The sequence below is a fragment of the Lipotes vexillifer genome, unplaced genomic scaffold (genome assembly GCF_000442215.2).
Source record: "Lipotes vexillifer unplaced genomic scaffold, Lipotes_vexillifer_v1.1 scaffold370, whole genome shotgun sequence".
Classification (NCBI taxonomy): domain Eukaryota; kingdom Metazoa; phylum Chordata; class Mammalia; order Artiodactyla; family Lipotidae; genus Lipotes; species Lipotes vexillifer.
The window spans coordinates 1,313,981-1,335,706 of record NW_006772699.1 but is presented as its reverse complement, the minus strand read 5'-3'; the positions used below and the strand labels follow the sequence as shown (position 1 = coordinate 1,335,706).

The 21,726-nt window shown below is 36.8% G+C and overlaps 1 protein-coding gene across 1 annotated transcript in view; it reads right to left on the bottom strand.

Annotated features, from left to right (window-relative positions):
- Positions 1-403: 403 nt before the first annotated feature.
- RARS1 (arginyl-tRNA synthetase 1) overlaps positions 404-21,726 on the bottom strand; it is a 23,611-nt gene continuing 2,288 nt past the window's right edge. Inside the window, exons 3-15 of the mRNA XM_007447822.1 lie at positions 18,553-18,741; positions 17,537-17,645; positions 16,748-16,848; positions 16,185-16,306; positions 15,115-15,235; positions 13,548-13,677; positions 12,464-12,568; positions 9,292-9,470; positions 8,819-8,928; positions 6,160-6,265; positions 2,077-2,249; positions 1,458-1,705; positions 404-633 (exon numbers count right to left, since the gene is read on the bottom strand). Of these exons, the coding sequence (XP_007447884.1) occupies positions 524-633; positions 1,458-1,705; positions 2,077-2,249; positions 6,160-6,265; positions 8,819-8,928; positions 9,292-9,470; positions 12,464-12,568; positions 13,548-13,677; positions 15,115-15,235; positions 16,185-16,306; positions 16,748-16,848; positions 17,537-17,645; positions 18,553-18,741 (1,803 nt within the window). The 3' untranslated portion in view covers positions 404-523. The remainder of the gene's footprint in view (positions 634-1,457; positions 1,706-2,076; positions 2,250-6,159; positions 6,266-8,818; positions 8,929-9,291; positions 9,471-12,463; positions 12,569-13,547; positions 13,678-15,114; positions 15,236-16,184; positions 16,307-16,747; positions 16,849-17,536; positions 17,646-18,552; positions 18,742-21,726) is intronic.

The following is a 21,726-nucleotide window of genomic DNA, read 5'->3' as shown; positions in this document are numbered from 1 at the left end:
CATTTCAGTTATACTTTTCAACTCCAGAACTTCTACTTGGCTTCTTTTTAAAAATTTGTCTTCTCACTGCTATTCTCTTTAGTTAGATATTTATTCTCAATTTATCCTTTATTCTGTGGACATGGGCTCTCTGCATACCAGTCGTAAATGGTAGTTATTGTCATAACTCATTAAGATCATATCTAAGGCTCCTTTGAGCTTGGAGACCCTTGGAAACAGGATGGTGCAATACCATTCATGTTTATTAAGCAGTTGTTTTTCCAGAATAAATGGTAATGAAGGTTGTGTTCTTGGGGACTATAGCAGGGCTCAATAAATGGGATTCCTTATTTAATTAAAATTAGTGAAAGTATTTTTCTTTTCAGAAGCCTAGCTGTGAGAGATAAAAAACCACATGTTCTGTAGATAGCTGACAAATTTCTTTTACTTGTTGTTGTATCCACATGATTGATGATTGTGAAAAAGCAAACAATGCTAATGGCCACTTTGGCTAAAAACACACAGTGTTCAAACCTAAGGAGGATTACATTCTTTGGACAGGCTTTATTCCCAGGATATCAAACCCCTTGGCCATGACAGCAGCTACTGCTTCACATAGCAGCATACGCCACATGTTCACCTTCAATACTTCTCCTGAGAACATAGAAAAAGACAGTAAATTTTCCTTTTACAAATCACTATTAAAGAATCTATGTTACTTCTGGATTTTACTGAGAAGTGAACAGCCCAACCCATAGATGTTTGGGGGCTTTAATTAGAATCACCTTTACCTTAAACTATAAGGGGAAACAATCTAAGAAATAAAAGTGTTCTGTTCAAGAAATCTGTTTTCAACTGATGATAAAAGGCCTGCATTGATTAGATTGTATTTTATCTTTCTCTTTATAGTTCCTTCCTAGGCCTCATGGTCTGAATTAACTATAAACTTTAACACCATAATGGTGAGATTTTTTTCCTAATGAAGTTTTAGTTCTCAGGCATGACTCTCAGAAATGGCTACTTGCCATGTAACACATTAATTCAGTCTACTTCATTAACTAAGTAACAGGGTAGAGCAAAAAGCCTACAAAAGGTATCATTTTTTTCCCCCAAGGGTAGTTTTCATTATCAAGAACCGCAAAGATTCATTCTGGGACCCTCAGTCACACTGCTTTTGTTGGAAATATCCTATTCCTAGTGGCCTTCCAATTTTTTTTCTTTAGAGTCTTATGGTTCCATCCCATGTGCCTGAGGGTGGGGAAACTAGTCAGTTTGGGAGTGGGAAGAATTCCGTTTATGCTTTTATTAGAGCTAGCTCAATTTTGTCTTGTGTATATGATATGGATTAATGTGTAACTGGGGGAAAAATGGCAGGGAGGTGGTTTCCATAAATAAAACAAATTGAAAACCACCTACATTCAACTCAAATGCCTTGTTGGTGACCAATCCCCAAAATGACTATTGGATGAACCACTCACCAGTTTGTCGATCTTTCTCCACACAATAGCAGTTATCATAGAATTCTGTGAAAGTAGTTGCCAGCTCATAGATATAATCACAGAGAGTGTGGAGAAATAAGTCATCTAAAATCTTCTGCAGAACCTCAGGGAACCGTAAAATGCACCGGCCTAGTTTCCATTCCTTCTCATGGTCCAAAATGATCTTGGTCTCTCGAGCAGCTTTCTGGAGCATTTCTTCATCAATACTGGCCAGACGTGCAATCGACCTGAAAAATCAGGTAACAGCCATCATTCCCCTTTGTTAAGTACATTCTTCTCCATTGAAACATGTAATAAGAAGGGACTGATATAAACTAGAAATGATCATCATTTGATTCAAAATAAAACAATGGGGCTTCCCTGGTGGCGCAGTGCTTGAGAGTCCGCCTGCCGATGCAGGAGACGCGGGTTCGTGCCCCGTTTCGGGAGGATCCCACATGCCGCGGAGCGGCTGGGCCCGTGAGCCATGGCCGCTGGGCCTGCGCGTCTGGAGCCTGTGCTCCGCAAATGGGAGAGGCCACAACAGTGAGAGGCCCGCATAACGCAAGAAAAAAAATAAAATAAAATAAAAATAAAACAATGTTGTACCCACAATTACCTGATTCTAGTGAAGGCATACAACAAGTAAGCCGCTGTATTTCCTCTGTCATCCAGCATTTTGTCAAAGGAGAAGATATAGTCATTCAACCGGTTATGGGAAAGATCAGCATATTTGATACAGCCATAAGCAACAGATGTCTGAGCAGCCTTCAATTCCTCTGTGGTTAAGACCTTTTGGAAAAAGAAAAAAATACTTCATAATCCTGTCTCATAGACAAAAGATGGGCATAAGGAGCATCTAATGGTGCTTTGTAATCAGTAAACTTTAATAAGTATCAACACTGAGGTAGGAAAACATGGACCAATCTACAAAGAAGAGAACAATGAAAATACAATTCATCAGCTCTGCATAACGAAGAATGTTTCCACGAGAAACTTGATTTGTAAATTATGAAGTGTCTGCTTGAATACGTTACTCAGTAAATGAGAAACGCAAAGCACCAATTATTAGTTTACATCCGCTTCATTCCATCAAAGATTCTGAGGTAGCTTACAGGAAACAAGTACAGTAAAATAAAAACAAAAATTAGGGTCAGGTAATTAATTGGAATTAAAACAGGGTGTCAAGAACTGGAGATCTAATATTGTTTTGCTAAATTTGGTCATACACTCTCTGAAGCATTATTAGGTCACAAGTAAGTAAGTAAGGATTTCTGTTCTGGACATGATGCAGTAGCTTGAAGCAGACTAACCCTTCCAGCAAAATCAACTACTTAAAAGCTGAATAAGTTATATGAAACAACCATTTGAAGTCACCAGAGAGCATCAACACAAGGATACCATTAAGACAACCAGCTGGTATGCTATCTGTCAGCCATAAAACCTAACTAGGAAGATGATATTATCTATAACCGTTATAATTTTTCATCCACAATGTCAGATGAAATGACTAAAAACCAAGAGGTGAGGGAGGGGGAGGGAGAAACAAGACAACAGAAACAACAAAAACAAGTCAACAGCAACTTTAAAGTCTGGAATTGTTTAAAGAATACTTATTAGCTACAAAGAAGAAAAATAGTAACTTTACAGTGGAGAAAACTGATAGTATCACCTTAACAAAGTGATCAAAATTAATATTAACAATCATGAGAAATATCAACATCACGTGCCTCCTGAAATGAAAAAGTGAGAAGAACTCCTATCTCCCCAAGACTGCATAACTGGAATTTAATCATGAGGAAATACCAGATAAATCCAGCTGAGGGACATTCCACAAAAAACCTGACCCTTCGTAAGTGTCAAGATCATGAAAGTCAAAGAAAGAGCAAGGAACTGGCCAGATTAAAAAAGAATAAGGAGACATGAAAACTAAATGCAACATGTGATCTTGGACTAGAAAAAGGATGTCTGTGAGACGAATGGCAAAACTTGACTAAGGTCTGCAGATTAGTGAATTGTATTGCAGCAATGTTAATCTCCTGATTTTGATAATCATACTACGGCTGTAAAATGTTAATGACTGGGGAAGCTAATATGGGACTTCTTTGCACTATTTTATAATTTTTGGTATGTCTGAAATTATTTCAAAATGAAAAGCTAAAAAAAATTTCAAAATGAAAAGCTAAAAAGAAAACTATGATTAAGGTATTCAAATAATTAGAGAGACAAAATTGTATGAAAAGCAAAATTTCAATAGACATTTGGAATACAGACCAGCAAAATATCTGAAGTAGAAAAATATTCAAAATAAAGCACGGAGAGAAGAAAAGTGAAAAAAAAGTGAAAGACACTTTGGGAGACGGTCAAAAGTTCTAACATAATATATGTACTTAGAATTCCAGAACAGAACGGGGCAAAGATGCAATATTTGAAGAAATATGGCTGACAATTTTCCTAAACTGATGAGGAACCCAACCCACAGGAAGCTCAGCAACTCCCAAGCAAGGTAAGTACAAAGGAAAGAAGGAAACTCCCTAACTCCCTCTCCAAACCAAACCTAGGCAATAAAAAAAACTGCAGGGAGGAATAAAGTTCACAAGAAAGGGTAAATATGTGGATAAATATAAATGAATACATGGTCTAAAACAAACACTGTACAAAAGACTTGAACAGACCCTTCACAAAAGACACCCAGATGGCCAATAAGCAATAGTCAACATAAATTACTCATCAGAGAAATGCAAATTTTAACTATACTGAGATGCTAATACACATTCACCAGAAAAGCTAAAATAAAAGACTCACAAAAAGTTATAGTGGAAGATATGGGGCAACTGGAACAATCACATATTAGTGGTGAGAGTGTACAACAGTTACAACTCTGTCCTTGGCACAATTTTTAATAAAGTTAAGGAAAAGCCCACCCTACAACCCATCAATGCCATTCCTAGATATACATCCAAGAGAAAAAGTGCATGTACCCATAGAGTGGCTTGAACAGCAATGCTGAAATTAGCTTCTTATTTGTAATAGTCAACAAACAGAAACAACCCTAATGTCCATCAACAGAAGAAACATAATACTATTATCTAGGGACTTCCCTGGTGGTACAGTGGTTAAGAATCCACCCACAAATGCAGGGGACACGGGTTCGAGCCCTGGTCCGGGAAGATCTCACATGCCGCGGAGCAACTAAACCTGTGCACCACAACTACTGAGCCTGTGCTCTAGAGCCTGCGAGCCACAACTACTGAGCCCGTGTGCCACAACTACTGAAGCCCGTGGCCTAGAGCCCATGCTCCGCAACAAGAGAAGCCACTGCACACCGCAACGAAGAGTAGCTCCCGCTCGCCACAACTAGAGAAAGCCCGAGAGCAGCAATGAAGACCCAATGCAGTCATAAATACATACATACTATTATCTAGCAATAAAAAGAAATGAACTACTGATACACCTGGAAAACAGAACACACATTATAATTTCATTAACGTCCTCAAATAAACAAAAGTCATCTATGGTGACAAGAAACTTTCTGGGGTGATGGAAATATAACCTGATTAGTTGGTGTTATCATGTCTATACATATGTGTGTGTAAAAATTCATCAAGCTTTACATTTTACTGTATGCAAATCAAAAGATACTAGCTGAAATGGCCAAATAAATAAAAGAGTCAAGGCAGTTTTTGTTACCAGGCAGACTAAACAAATTGATTAGGTGACTAAATTTTCCATTTTTCATCTGATTGTGCCACTTGTGCCTAGGCCAGAAATAAAAGGCAAAACCATTCTGGAGATACCAACTGGGTATATACCTGACAACCACCTACTGGAAATAGAGAAAAAAAGTATTTTACATTTCATTTTGCTAACAGTGGATAGGGAACAGATGGGAAGAATGTAGCCTTACAGCCTGCCTTCATGCTCTCTGGATTATCAGTGATCTACCCAAACCAAACAAGACAGTGTGTCCTCAAAGAACCTTTTTTTTGTTTGGCTCTTTGATGTCTACATTTCTTCCATTCTGTGTCTCTTTCTGTCATTTTACTCTTCTGTTTATAGTAATTATGTTCATTCCAAAATACCACTTGACTTGCAGGAGAGTAAAAAGACCTAAGACTCTTTGAATCTCAATCCTTGACCTCTGTTATTCCCATCTTAAATTTTTTTTGATGCTTTTTTTTCCACTTTGATGTAGTTCCTCCAAATTCCACACAGATCCAACCATAGTCCTTTCTAAGGGTGCTATGAAAGCCCATCATGTTTCCTACTCTGATGGCTCGTCAGTGGCCGAGAGTGGTAGGTGTTTACTGCTATGATCATTCTACAAATGCTCCCAGACAAAGGAGCTCAGCAGATGTAGACTCTAATGTAGGCTCTTCACTCAGACTGTCTCAATCTTCAATATTCTCCCATCACTGGTTCAAAGCAGTGACAGGTGAACTGCCAATAAGAAGCAGAGATTCTATGCCACATTAACAAAGGTGGAAAAGGCCATGGCCTTCTGTAATAGCCAAGAACTGTATTTTCACAATAAATACTCAACAATTCAAGAAACAAATTGTGCAATAAAATCTGAGTAATATAAGCCTGTCAAAAGTGGACTGACTCCTTATAATCCTTCCCAGTTCTCTCAATAAAGACAAAAATAAAAAACCACAACACCATGCATGCTACACAATACACAAATAAGTCTTTGGATTACCTTGTCTCTTTCTTTTTCCTTCAGTTTGTCCATGGAGCGTTTTAGTCCTTCTTCCAGAAGGTCTATGAGGCGCACCGTTTCACCTGATCGTGTTTTAAACTTCTTCCTAATAAAATTTAAATGTCCCAGTTAAACAGATTTTGAAGCAGACCTTCCAACTTAGAAATCTTTGAAAATTAAGGTTTGACACTGCCTTATTCAGCTGAGACCAGGGAGGATGCCAAAAGAAAGTAGATACAGTCAAGTGTCTTTCATCTATTAACCCTCAACTCCAAGCATTCTATGCTCTAGGCTCCTAATAGCATTCTCTACATGTTCACCTTTAATACATTCGTTAAAACGGAAAAAAAGAAGACATCCGTTAATTTGTTCATTTTTCTGAACACACAGTTTGGCTCAGTTGTTTTACCTTCTTAGAAAATTATTAATTAACTACACTTTTGCTTCTAGAACTGCTTGGGAAATAAGCAAATTCTTAACTGGAATCTTACTTGCATTTCTCTGAATAGTAATTTCACCTGTCAGTGGCAACCAACCCTAAAAGCATATCGGAATCAGCCTGAGAACTTTAGAACTGGATGCCAGGGCCCCATTCATACTCACTGAAATCAGAATCTCTGTGGATGGGGCAAGAGTACTGATAAGCACTGCCCTGGGTAACTGCACTATTAAAAAGCATTTCATGAGGGGCTTCCCTGGTGGCGCAGTGGTTGAGAGTCCGCCTGCCAATGCAGGGGACATGGGTCTGTGCCCCAGTCCGGGAGGATCCCACATGCCGCAGAGCGGCTGGGCCCGTGAGCCATGGCTGCTGAGCCTGCGCGTCCAGAGCCTGTGCTCCGCAACGGGAGAGGCCACAACAGTGAGAGGCCCGCATACCGCAAAAAAAAAAAAAAAAAGGCCAAAAAAAAGCATTTCATGAAAATTGGATTTTACCTATTAAAAAGAAGTTTGGAAGACATCCAAGTACATGATGTCTGTCTTTTTCTTTCTTTTTTTTTTTAAGTTAAAAAAGTCCTTCAATCCCAATAATGGTACAAAGGAAGCATGTTTTTCTATCTAACACAAAGTCTGCCAAAGTAATTGTGATACTTCCTGTTAAAGTTATATGTTCAGAGCTGCCTTAAAAAGGATCATCTTGCCCTTCTTATAGAATTAAAACTCCTTTATTATTCCAAAAATACATTAAATACTTCCATAGCTTTCCTTATACCATCCCCTCCCCTCCTTGAGTGGTCCAACAACTTCCAGACCTTCTGTGTGATGAAATGATATCCATCATAAAGCCTAGCCAAAATGCTAAGAAAGCCTTCCTTAATGTCTCCACTTTGCAATAACTGGTCTTTCCCATTATTCCCTACCTGCGCCTGCCTTGAATTTTTGTTTTTTTTGTGTTGGTCTACTCCTCTGACCAGTGGTTCTAATAAGAGGGATGCATACCTGAATACCAAAAGAGCTTTCAAAAACAGACGCCTAATACCCACTGTAGACCTAATAAGTCAGTAACTCTCCTGGTAGGGCCTGGCATGTATATTTTAACAGGCTCCACAGGGAACTGCTCTGCTTTAGATGACAGGCTTCTTCTTCAGGAAGGAGGCCATGTTTTATGTTATCTTCATGTACACACTGTGGAGCACCCAGCCAATGAGGTGCTCAATAAACAGGAAGATGATCAAATAAAATGATGTTATTTATTGTAAAAAGCCTTAAAACAGAAAAATTCACTAAAAAATAGATGGCAGAATCTGAGCATTTTAATGTCAATATTTAAAATATGGTAGGCTGCTACTGGCTAACTATCACTGATATTATTTTTCTTTTTTATGGTGTAGGACACCATAGTTACATGATTCCGAATGCAGAAATATAAAACAACAACCAAAAAAAAGAAGTAAAAAATCCCTTAGCCATTACATGATAAACAAATTAAATGCCAATATATAAATATTGGTGATAAGTATCAGACATAAAAGGTAAATGCGTTAATTTTCTCCTAACTGTAGGAATAATCATCTAAATGTTAGTCAAAAAAAACAATAGGGGCTTCCTTCGTGGCGCAGTGGTTGAGAGTCCGCCTGCCGATGCAGGGGATGCGGGTTCATGCCCCGGTCCGGGAGGTTCCCACATGCCACGGAGCGGCCATGGCTCACGGTAAGGACCCAGTGTCTTCTAATTAACAAAAAAGCGCAGCTATACAGAAGAGTCATATGTTACAATTAAATGTCTGATCTAAGGTATTTGGTCTCTATATAATCTTGTATAAAAAAAAAAATACCCTGACACCCCTAGCCTGCCTTTTACATGCTTAATTAGGGCTTTTGTACACTGGCTCGTTAAGCATCTTGAGCTAGCTTATGCAGTTTTTAGAAACATCACCTACTTCTATGTGATGTATTTAGGCCATGTCACCAAATCTAAAATGATATGGTGATTAAATAGCTAAGTGATCCTAAGACAATATTAAATGTAAGATGTTAAAAATTTCTCTAAATTCTCCCTAAAAGCCTACATTCTCTGGCAGTGATAAGACGTAGGTACAAAGCATCTCAGCTGCATACACCACTACAGCATACGTACTATGGTATCAAATGAAATATAGCCTCTTTCGAAGAAATCTGGGGGTCGGGTGTGTCATTTCCACCTTCAGATTTTCCAGACTTACTTGTCTTCCCCCAGCACCACACCAAATCCAGCATGAGACACCCGAGTTACTGCAGGGTCATACCAACCAATCATTTGAGCACCACCAAATATTGTCTGGAAGTGTAAAGACTACAAAGAAATAGAAAGAGAAAATTACTTGCTAAACTTTCTAATTAAAAAAATGACTTAAAGCTCTTCTGCTTAGGAATAAAAATTTGTAAAATTCAAATCACTCACACATCTTGTAAGGCAAGTAAAGTTGTAAAAGCTCTTCTTTATTCCTTATACATGAGAAAAGGAGCACCCTCTCAGTTTACAGAGACAAGCCGGAAAGCTGAGAGGTGTACAAGTTTGGCCAAATCCAAACCCTGTTCTTTCCCTTATATTACATTACTTTTCTGAATTTTTGTAGGAAATTTATAGGGTCTTATAGGACCAAATGCCTCACCAGTCGGACAATGTAAACATATACAAATCTTCAAACTCACTTACTTGTCCACTGTCTACCACGTAGATGATCATATCTGCTTTTTCCTCAAACAGTCTTTGTTTAATAGCAGCCAGGTCAGATGTATCATAGGTATAACCTCCATCTGATTTTACTATGGTTAATGGTATGGAACATCCTGGAACAAACACAACCTTTCTGCCATCATCCACTTGCACAAATCCTAGAAGAAAAAAAAACTTTATTAATAATGTTAAAAGAATCTTAAAGGACTATAAATGCTTAGCCATTATAGGATATTTATTAGAGAGCTCAAAAAAAAAAAAAATCACAGGATTTTTTTCCTCAATGTGACCTAGTATGAGCCTTGGAAAATGGCTATTGTCAAGGTTGTCTGGGCACCCAGGGTGTGTTCAGGGCACAGGTGAAATATCCCGGCAGTTTTCTGGACTAACACTACACTCTTCATAGAGCATCCCACTGGAGTCCACCTGCTCAGCAGACACAGAACACGGAAATCTGTGCTTTGTTTTCAAGCTGGAGTCATGGCCTTCCTTTGGGAGGAGGATGCAATTTTTATCATTACCTCTTAAAATGTATTCATTTACAGTTTTAAAGTTAAAACTGCAACAGAGTTCAGGAAACAAACATGGCAGGATTTAGCATTTAGAATGGTTAGTGAAAAGTAAAAATAAAATCATGTTCATACACTCATGATGAAAAAGACAAAATTCTTGGATGCAAGAAGGGACAGGAGAGTACATGATGGTAAAAACAGCTATCTTTGAGTGCATGCCACTATGTGCTAAATACTATATTAAGCCTTAAATGCAACCTTCACAATAACTCTCTGCAGTAAATATTGTTATTACTGTTTTTTTTTTTTTTTTTTTTTTACACTTTAGGAAACTGATGCTTGGTAAGGTGAAGGCACTATAAAATGCTGGTTAAAAACAAACTCTGGGGCTTCCCTGGTGGCGCTGTGGTTGAGAGTCCGCCTGCCGATGCAGGGGACACAGGTTCATGCCCCGGTCTGGGAGGGTCCCACATGCCGCGGAGCGACCAAGCCCGTGAGCCATGTCCGCTGAGCTTGCGCGTCCGGAGCCTGTGCTCCGCAACGGGAGAGGCCACAACAGTGAGAGGCCCGTGTACCACAAACAAAAACAAAACAAAAACAAAAACAAAAACAAACTCTGAAGCCAGACTGCCCAGGTTTGAATGTCAGACTTATTACTTATTAGCTATGTAACTCTGGGAAGTTACTAACTTCTCTGTGCTCTTCTCATTATTAAAATTTCATTGTCTTAAGTGTACAAATATAATATACTAGAGAGGGTAGAGAAAAGGGAACCTTCTTATACTGCTGGTGGGAATGTAAATTGGTGCAGCCACTATGAAAAACAGTATGGAGGTTCCCCAATAACCTAAAACTAGAGTTGCCATATGATCCGGCAATCTCACTCCTGGGCATATATCTGGACAAAACTGTAATTCGAAAAGATGCACGCACCCCTACCTTCACAGCAGCACTATTTGTAATAGCCAAGACATGGAAACAACCTAAATGTCCATCAACAGATGAATGGATGAAGAAGATGTGGTACATATACACAATGGAGTATTACTCACCCATAAGAAAGAATGAAATAATGCCATTTGCAGCAACATGGATGGACCTAGAGATTATCATACTAAGTAAGTCAGACAGAGAAAGACAAATACCATATGATATCACTTATATGTGGAATCTAAAATACGACACAAATGAACCTATCTACAGGACAGAAACAGACTCACAGAGAACAGACTTGTGGTTGCCAAGGTGGGGGGAGGGAGGGAGTGGGAGTGTGGGGTTAGCGGATACAAACTATTACATACAGAATGGGTAAACAAGGTCCTACTGCACAGCACAGGGAACTATAGTCAACATCCTGTGATAAACCATAATGGAGAAGAATATGAAAAATATGTATTTACACATACATACATACATATATATATATATATATATATAACTGAATCACTTTGCTGTACAGCAGAATTAACACAACATTGTAAATCAACTACATCTCAATTAAAAAAATTTTTAAAAATTCATTATCTTAAAAGTATGGTCCCTAGGCTCCAGAATGTGACTAACAAATACCATTTGTCATTCAAGGAACCAAGTTTCCTTGCAGATATCAGACTGGCTGAATCCAGATCTAAGGCAAATGGTCGAAAAACATAAAAGATATTAAACCTAATTTACAATAATGCTAAGAACAATCCAGTTGCCACATCTGGAAGATATTAAGAAATAATTTATTATTCTGAAAATTGATAAAGAAAGAAAAATAAAGGACCAAGAATTTATACTGTTTGTCTTCTATGAATTGTACCTCAGGATAATCAAAATGATTATGTGACAAAGTTGTGCACACGAGAAATCCAGGTAACAAAGGAATGACAGAATGCCACCGTTTTCCAATCTCTAATGAAATAATGGAACGAAGTCATGACAATCAACAGCTGCTAAAACCTCTAGGGGAAAGTCTAATGGGGAAATTAAAGGATAGATCAGGCTGACAACACCTGAACCCACTAATTCATCTTAACATCATAATAAGAGAGCCAACCAAAAATTGGCATTCTTGCAAATTAAACAAGACAAAACAAAAAAAGGAAGAAAATAAAAACACAAACCAGAATTTAATCAAACCTCTTTAGAAAATACAGATAGAGGAATTGTTACATAACATTATATGGGAATCTCTGTAAGACAAACAGCCTAGTTTCTTGAAATAAATGAGAAAAAAGGATGGGGCTAATGGAGAGAAACCCATGACCTACAGAATTTATAGTAAACAAATGTGCAGACACTGAAAAAAAATACTCATGATTAAAAAAGATTATGAATCAACTTGGGAAATTTGAACTTTTGACTCACTATTTAATATTAAGGAATTATTAACTGTCATGGAATAATAATGGTATTGTGGTTTTGGGGTGGGATGAAGGGCCTGTTGTTTCAGAGACAAACAAAAGCAGTCATACATGAAATTATATGATATAAGCAGTGTATATAGGAAGGTATAGACATAGTAAGATCGGCCTGCATTCATAATTAAGTTGGGTATCAAGTGCATGGAGTTGGGGATTACTAGAATATTCCCTCCGCTTTTGCCTATGTTTGAAAATTTGTATAATAAAGTTAAAAAAAAAAACAAAACTCACCTCTATCTTCAAACTCCTTCACAATATCATTCATCCTATCTTGATAGAAGGATTCTCCCCTCTCTATTAAAGAGATGTCCAACGCCTCATAGATTTTATTAAACTCTAGGGAAAAAGTTACCAAATAAAGAAAATGTATAATTTAAACAAATAGGAAACATGCATCTTACCTTAAAAGAAATTATTTAATTGAAGCATTTGGAAGGAAATTAATTACATGAAAATGTATGAAACAGAGCATTACATACATACTGCCACTTTGAAACTTTGGAAAGAATATAGCAAGATACACATCAAAATTATTAATAGTGGGTAGGAATACAGATAATGTATTTCCTTTTTTCCTGTCTACATTTATTTTGTTCCTGCAAGGAACAAATACCTACTGTAATTTTTAAAAAACTTACTCTTAGGAAATGTAAATGAGAAGAAAAAAAGAAAAGCCTTTCCTATTTGGAGATCAACTGTTTACTGAATTTTCTTATATAGTTTTTTTCTAATTTGTACCATTTATCTGTTTGTCTAGCCACGCATCAGTGACACAAGATAACCTACAGTAGCACAACACATTTTACTGCCTAGTGTGGCAAAATAGCCATCAGCCTTTTCCAAAGATCTACTGGCTATTCTTGTTCATTTATTCCTCAAAGTGACCTTTCAGATTATGTTAAAATAGTCTTAAAACCACAAATGAATGTGTAGAACTAGGGGATTCTGCATGACACTCTGTCCAAACATTCTATTCCATCCTTTTGTGTATTTCCCTTCATTTTAGCCCTACGCATTCTTGGATAAACTTACTCCTAACTATTTTTATAGCTTTGGATGCTACTGTGAATAGCATCTTTTTCTCTTCTACTTTCTTTCTTAACTAATTTTTCCTGACTTCTGAGGAAGTTAAATTTTGCACCTGCCTGTCTTTATAAACTTTCTTTGTAGTTTCAACTTCAGAAAATACTTAAGAAAAATAATCTATTTGCTAGTCCTTGAAAATTTAACATGTCATTCAAGGTCAATTTTGAATACTCAAGAAACTGTATGCAATAGTATCTGTTAGATGAATGAACAAAGCCCAGAAACTCACCTTGGCGGGAGACATCACAGATAAGCTTCCAAGCTTTTATGATGTCTGGATTTTTACTCTGGAGCAAAACAACACATTGGTATGCTCTCTTCTTAAATTCCTCCTCGGTATCAAATCTCTTCTTAGATTCCTGTGTTGAAAAAAAAAGGTAAGGTTTGTAAAGAGTGACCCCCATATTTCTAGATAAAAAATTTGTACATTTCTCAAAAAGACCTAGACAAACCCCACAAATAGACCAGAGTGAGGAAGTAAAAATTTAGAACACGAGAACAAGTGCTCTATCTCAACAAAGAGTATTGTTACAAATGAATGCAACAATAAAACCCTATTATTTCCTCTGAAATAATTTTTCTTAAAAATATAAAATTCTCACCACAGTGCTACCTCTACCTTTCCAATTCACACCAATGTTCTGTTCCAGGAGAGTAATAATGAATAGCTAACAGATGAGGAGGACTTTTCTGGGCTCTATTTTCCATTCTGGATGAGCAATTAAAAATAAAATTGCTTTCGTTGTTTTTATATCTATTTTGAAAGCAACACATGCTTACTAAAAAAAAAAAAAAAAAAAATTATTGTTAATCCCATCCCAAACTCACCAGCAATAACATTTTGATGGAAATTCTAGACATTTCTTTATAATTACAGATCTATGTGTTTAAAAAAAACTGGAAATATATGGCTTTTCTTTTACCCTGGTTTTAAAATTTAGAAATGTATTAAAAACATTTTATTGCATTAATAGATTTGCCTCATTATATTCAGTGCACAGAATCCCAAGAGATTATAAGTTATTTCACCCACCTGATACCAGTAAACAATTTATTTTCAATTTTTCCATTAGAAAGTACATACCAAAAGACAAAAATAACTTCAAAAAACCCAGTAACAACCAACCAAAAAACTCACAAATGTTTACTTTTTAATGCAGTAATCCTATTCTTGGGATACTATCATAAGGAAACAATTTTAAAAAGGAAAAAGACCTACAGTATGAAGTTTGAGCTCCCCCAAAATGGGGGAAGAAAATCCAACAAGAGGGAGTGAAATAAACTTTGGTCCACAAATCCAGAATAATGTGCTGTTATAAAGTAACATGAAAGAGTTTGATATAATGTTTAACAGGCAGAATACAAAAATGATATTATAACCACAAATGATATAATAAATGTTTGAATGTTTGTATACAGATAAGTAAAGGAGTCACACTAATTGATTTAAAATTATGGTTTATGGTAAATTGTCTTTAAAAAACTGTTTATATATACCTAACAATGCTTTCAAAATATATAAAATGAAGACGATAACTACAGCATCAGAAATTTTTAAATATTAAAATGTTATTTTGACTAACAAACTCCTAAATTCACTTAAGAGTGGGTAATGTGGTAGAATTAAATTTTTAACATACACCAATAAAAAAAGCAAACATGATGTGTTAAGGAACAGAGTTTAGCAACCGTTATAACATAGTAGCTTCAAATACCATTTTAAACTCCCTAAGGAAAACAAATAATTGTGATAAATGATAAACACACAAATAATAGAACAATAAATGAAATCAAACCTTATAAAAAGCCTGAAGGTCCCCAATGGGAGGTGAAACTGTTAGGTAATCCGGAAATCTGTCTTGCAGGTGAGCAATGAGCATGCCAAACTGGGTTCCCCAATCTCCTACATGGTTTAATCTAATACCAAAAACAGAACATAAAATCACTTTAAAATGATAAACATGGTTAAATTAGAGGAATTATATTCCATTAGGAACCACTAACAATAAGTGCCAGTACATCACATTTAGTAATATCTTTTTATGGAGGTGTTTCCTCAACTGGTCTGAGAGGCAAAGACCAGGTCTGTTATGTTTAGCATCGCATACCCAGGAAGGGAGGCTGCAAACAGCAGGCCTCTAGGATTTGCTGAATGAAGTTCCTATCATTGGACTGTGATCTGTTTATTGTGTAGTTAACTGGGACAATGGCAGCTGGGCCAATGTTGGTCATTACACAATTTTATGAAAATTTAACTTTTCAACCAATTATCTTACTGTAATTAATGGTTCCCAAAATGTCAATGGACAAAATTCTTCAAAATATGTCAATCCAACCACTTCTCATTCCTCACAGCTTTCATCTAATCTCAAACCACCAGATCATCTCTTAACTGGATTATTAAAACAGGCTTCTAATTCATTACTATAGTTCTCCCTTAGTTGCCTAGCTTCTTCACAGAAACCAGAGTAATCTCTAATTAGATTACATGCCCTACTAACTAAGACTTTCCAATAACTTCTCACCGCACTTAATAAAATCCCAATTTCCTACCATGGCCTACAAGGCCCAGCACCATCTGTTTCTTGCTTACCTCTCCCACTAGACTATATACCCCTAGTATATGCGAGGCAATCAAGAAATATTTGTGGAACAAATGGGGGAGCTTTTTCCTTGGTTCCGCCCCCTACCCCAAGTCTTAAAAGCTGTTAGTCCAGAGGAGGGGCCAAGGACATAATTTAAAAGCCTAATGGGTGATTATGAAGCAGAACCACACTGATGAATCACTGATTTAGTCAAAGATTCTGTCTCAAGTGACATTTTCCCTTGTCTATAGAAATCTCCAAAGAAAGCCAAGAGTACATACCGCAGCACGTTATATCCTGCAAACTCAAAGAGGCGGCACATGCTTTCTCCTATGATTGTTGACCTGAGATGGCCTACATGCATCTCTTTAGCTATGTTGGGAGAGGAAAAGTCAACTACAACCTAGGATAAATAATAAAGATTTTTTTTTTAAAGGGGTATAAACATTTTATTCTGCTAACACATTCATTAATAACATTTAACAGTAAACTGAAGACTTAAACAGTAGCTTGCATTGTAATTCAATTGTGTTAGGTTTTCTGATGAAACCTGTCCATTATTAACTGAAAAATAATCAAATTTGTTTAAACAAATTCTATTCTCTAATCTATTCTCTATTTCAGAGATAACTCAAAAATATCGGTTGGCTACCTCAAATGCTTTATGGAATGAAAGGAAAAATCACATAGCAATCAAGACCCAGGGGAAAAGTTACTTCAGAGCTATGTTTATAATCTCAAATTATTAATGATTAAATCTCAGTATAAGAAGTAACAGCCATTCCTAGTTACAACTAACACAATTCTAATGTATTATTATATCAATCAAAAATTGTACATATACCTTTTTGTTCTCTCCAATGGCAGGTAGTTTAACACCATTCACCAAGAGGTTGGTCAACTGTTGTGATACAAAGCCCTTTCTTAAGTGGACATTAATAAAACCTAAAGGGCAAGAGAGAAGAGAAAAAAAATCAGACAGCCTCCAAACTTGAGGCTTGCTCACCCCCAAAGCCTTTCTCAATTTCACTTATGCTGGCTCCAGAGCCTTAGTCTGGTTCTGGCAAAACTTTTCAGGCTTCCAACACCACTTGGGACCTTGGCTTGAGCGCTCCTGTAAGTTCCCTGTTTCAGCATCTATTTCAAACTTTCACCACTCTCCCGAAAGCTTCTTACTTAATTCAGGGCCCCTTCACTCTCAGTAAATGATTTATTTACCTCTTAACAGAAAAGAGATGATTCTTTCCTACAGAATACCTGCCATGATCTATCTCCTTTTTGCTGATGAAGAACTAAGCTAGAGGGAGAAAAAGTTAACTCATCCAAGACCAGGGTGGCTAAGTCTAGTTTAAAACTAGTTTCCTAACTCTCAATCTAAGGTGCTTTCATCATCTTTTTCAGTATACAAGTTATAACCCTATGTTTATATTTAAAATGGTTTTCTTGGGAATTCCCTGGCGGGCCAGTGGTTGAGACTCGGCACTTTCAATTCTGTGGGCCCAGGTTCAATCCCTCAGTCGGGAAACTATTGGTAAAAATCCTACAAGCCGCGTGGCACGGCTAAAAAAAGTTTTCTTATTTCTAAAGGACTCAGCAATCAATACAACTACTTAAGAAAGATAACATGACATACCAGGACCAGCAATTTCAACTTTTTCAATATATTCATTGTCTGGGAGGTATTTGATAATGTTTCCAGCAATTTCCCTCGGATTAACTTTCTGTTCCTTGGTTTTGAGCATCTATAAAACATAAATGATTCATTACACAACAGGTTTCAGCAAGGTAGTAGGAAATGCACAACTGACAAAGCATCAGATGCATTTGACATAAGACCCATCAAAAGGCAGAAAAGCAGAGACCAGTAACCTTGTAAAGGGAATGATTAAAGCATCAGACATCAAAGTGCCAGAAGGAATAAAAAAGTGCCAAAACCACAGGACCTCCATTTGAAAATGAGTTGCCAAAACTAGCTAGAACTTTTTAATGAAGACTTCTAAAGTCTTTAGGTATAATGCCCGTTTCCAGGATATTCACTTTCCTAATTTGCAAATATTCAGAGTTGAGTAATAAATAGCACCCTTATAAACTTAACTCCAGCGTAGATACATAAAAATTATCTAGAAAAAAATCTGGTCTCTTTAGATGAAGCCTTTCTATTCAGCAATGAAAAGAAAGCAAAAAGTCCCAAACCAGGGGCAATAAACTACTAACACATTAGACAATGTAGCTATTAAAAATAGGGAACTCCTCTCCCTGAATATGAAATACACAAGCCCACCTCAAAGACACATCTCCACCAAATATTTGATGGGAATGCTGGTTCTAGACAGCTAACTTTTAATCCCTCAACAATAACACAAAGCCATCCTGAACACAAAAGGAGGGAAGTGCCAAAACAATACCAACTATTACCCTTAAACATTGAGAATATATACATATATATATATAATATATATACGTAATTTAAATATTCAAATTAGTGCTTTTTAAAAATTAAAAACATATTCTCTTTCTTCAAGTTTTTCAGAACTTCGGAAAATGTTTTCACTGAGGATACAATTTGCTATTATTTATGCAAATGGTAATGATAATTATAATGCTTAAGAAAATCAAATCATCAAGAATGCTTTATAATAATATAATCACCTGAGAGATACCCATAGCACTATTACACTGATAGTCCCCAAACTTGGGCTGTTGACTTGGTGTCACTATCAGTGGAGGATTTTCCAAATCTGGATAGGCAGCCTTAATGGCACAACCAAAGACCTCTTGTAGGCAACTATTGATGTTAAGCATATTTTTAGTTGGTTTGCTCCTTTCTGCTTGAAGACTCTGTAAGAAAAGAATGAAAATGTCAATAAATTTTAAATTATCATACAAAATTTTCCCAAATATTTTGCAAAACCTTGAAATGTCTTCAGAAGAACTGAAAGGTAATATACACGGATAGTGTAATGCTCTCATACCTAGGATATGCTGAGAAACATTAATAGGACAAGTCTATACCATAGCACCTAAGACATACATGTAAAAATGTCCTGAGTACTTTCTTTCTACAGTTATTTTTATTTATTTATTTATTTTTTTGGCGGTACGCGGGCCTCTCTCACTGTTGTGGCCTCTCCCATTGCGGAGCACAGGCTTCGGATGCGCAGGCTCAGTGGCCATGGCTCACGGGCCCAGCCGCTCCGCGGCATGTGGGATCTTCCCGGACCAGGGCACGAACCCGCGCCCCCTGCATTGGCAAGCGGACTCTCAACCACTGCGCCACCAGGGAAGCCCTCTACAGTTATTTTATCAGAACAGAAATTAGCAATAGAGAGTAAGGGGCTGATTGGATTTTCTCAGCTTCCCTAAAGCACTGAGAAAATAATACAAAATAAATCCTAAATAACTTCTTATCAAATGCTGGAACTGAAAGCTCTATGGACAAAAGAAATAAAAAAATATATTCTCTCCATTAAAATGTTGACCCCTTCAAGGCATGAAATGAAACAGATAAAAAATACTGCTGGGTAATATTAATATATCCGAATAACAGGTTGTTTCGTCTTACTGCTATTCCCATGTTGGACTACTACTACCTCCTATTTCTCACTTTCTCTGAAGTGGAATGTATTCATTTAAGATGGTGTAGAATTAATTAATTACCTCTATTATTGCACTTTTCATACCTTCTCCAAATTATCTGTCTGTATCACCAGACTTCTGATTGCAAAGGAAGTGTCCTATTTATGGCTCCATCCCTGGCACCTAGCATTGTACCTGCCATGTAGCAGGTCAAGATGACTGGTGACTGAACACATATGCTCATAATGGAATACAAATGAAAATGCTGCTACAAAGTAATCACAACTTTACATCAGTCAAAATGCCAATGATGTGCAATATGAATGGCAACAATAATGAAAACTATTATTCGAGTAGTACTGAACTGAGTACTACTGAGTAACTTGAGTCTCAAGAACTGAGTCAAGTGCTTTATTTATTTATGTGCAATATTTTACTTCATCTACATAACAAAAATTCGGTTTGTGACTACTATCATGATTTCCTTGTGGGCTAGAGATTAAGTAACTGGCCAAAGATAACAAAGGCAAGTGGCAAAGTCAGGATTCATGGTCAGTACTGCTGGAATGGAGCATTTCAGGTTCTGTGCTTCCTTGTCACCCTCTCTACCATATGGAAAAAATTATATTCTTTAAACTCACTAAAATACTGATTTAAATTTTTAGTTAGTCAATAATTGACTCCCCTGTGATGACACACTCAAAAAAGGGGAAGATATGCTTTTCACAATCTAAAAGTTTCCAATAACAAATATTGGGTTGGCTAAAAAGTTCATTCGGGTTTCTCTGTAACATCTTAATGGAAAAACCCGAACAAACTTTTTGGCTGACACAATACTAAAGTTATTTAGACATGATCCTAAGACCCAAAACCAATTGTAGATAAATCTCAATCTATTTTTAAAGACTGGGAATATCAGTATATATGTATGGATGTGTGTATGTTTTTGTGTGTATTTATGTAAACACACATATATGAATCCACTGTACTTGATTTCTGCACCATGCAATTAAGTATTTGACTATAATTAAATACTTTTCCCCAGCCTGTTTCGTATGTGCAAGTCTTTTCTCCCCCAAAATGCTAAGTTCCATGAGGTTAAGAAATATCACATACGGTACAAACACCTTTACTATAACTCAATATAAGCATTCTGAAACACCTCACATTATGCAAAAAAAAAAAAAAACACCTCCTAAAACCACAGAGCTTATGAGAAAATTAGTATCAGAAGCAGATTACTCAAAATCTCTGATTTTGTAATAAGAGCACCATCACATAGCAATCTTAACATTGTCACTTGTGAAAAACGTACCCATAATTCTAATAAGTACTAAGTAAATATAAGACTTAATCTTGGGGGTGGGGGAGACAGCTCAGTAGGAGGGGGTATACGGAAGAGTTGAGGCTGTTGAGTTAATGAAAACAAGGGCAAAAATGTCTCTGAGACAACCATCCAACACGTGTTTCTAACTCAGAGCATGTGGCCAAAGTGAGCCAGAGGAAGAGGGTAGGGAGAACGGGCATCCCGCACTATTTATTCTTCTGTGGCTTGCTGTTCTCTGTTGTGTACCTTGTATTCAGTGCTGTTACTCAGTAGGGCAAAGTATCTACGAAAGAACCAATATGCCTTCCACATTACACTGACAGAATTCTCCTATTTACAATTAGAGCTAGTTCCCATTATGAAAATGTGTATTAGAATACATTGTACTTCCTTTTGTACCTTTTCCCTCCTAGACTCTAGCACATATTAGGCATTTAACAATACCTCTAAATTGAAATAAATATAATAGGGAAATGAGTAGAAATAAGTGCAGAATGAATGAGGTAATCAGAAAGGTGAGATATTTTGGGGGTAATTCCATGGAAAAGGAATTTTGTGATTTTAGAAGACTCAAAGCTATTTTAAGCAGAAGAGATCACAGTAGGTAATAAAAAAGACTTCACGGGAGTAGGGCAGGCAGAGTCTAAGATGAATAAATGGGGTAAGCTTTGGAAAAAGGTATAATGACAGTGCAGCCTGGCTGAAAGTAGTACACACACAGGAGAACAATTATGGGAGTGAGGTCATCCTCTAGGATGTGTCATCAGCAGACCTGAAAGGCAGGCCAAGAAATTAAAACCCCAACTGAAGCAAGCTCACTATGCTGACAAAACTTATAAACACTGTTAGATCATGAAGTCATTAAATAACCAGTACAACACAAGCTTCCTGGAAAAAAATGTTCTGAAATAAGTGGGAAA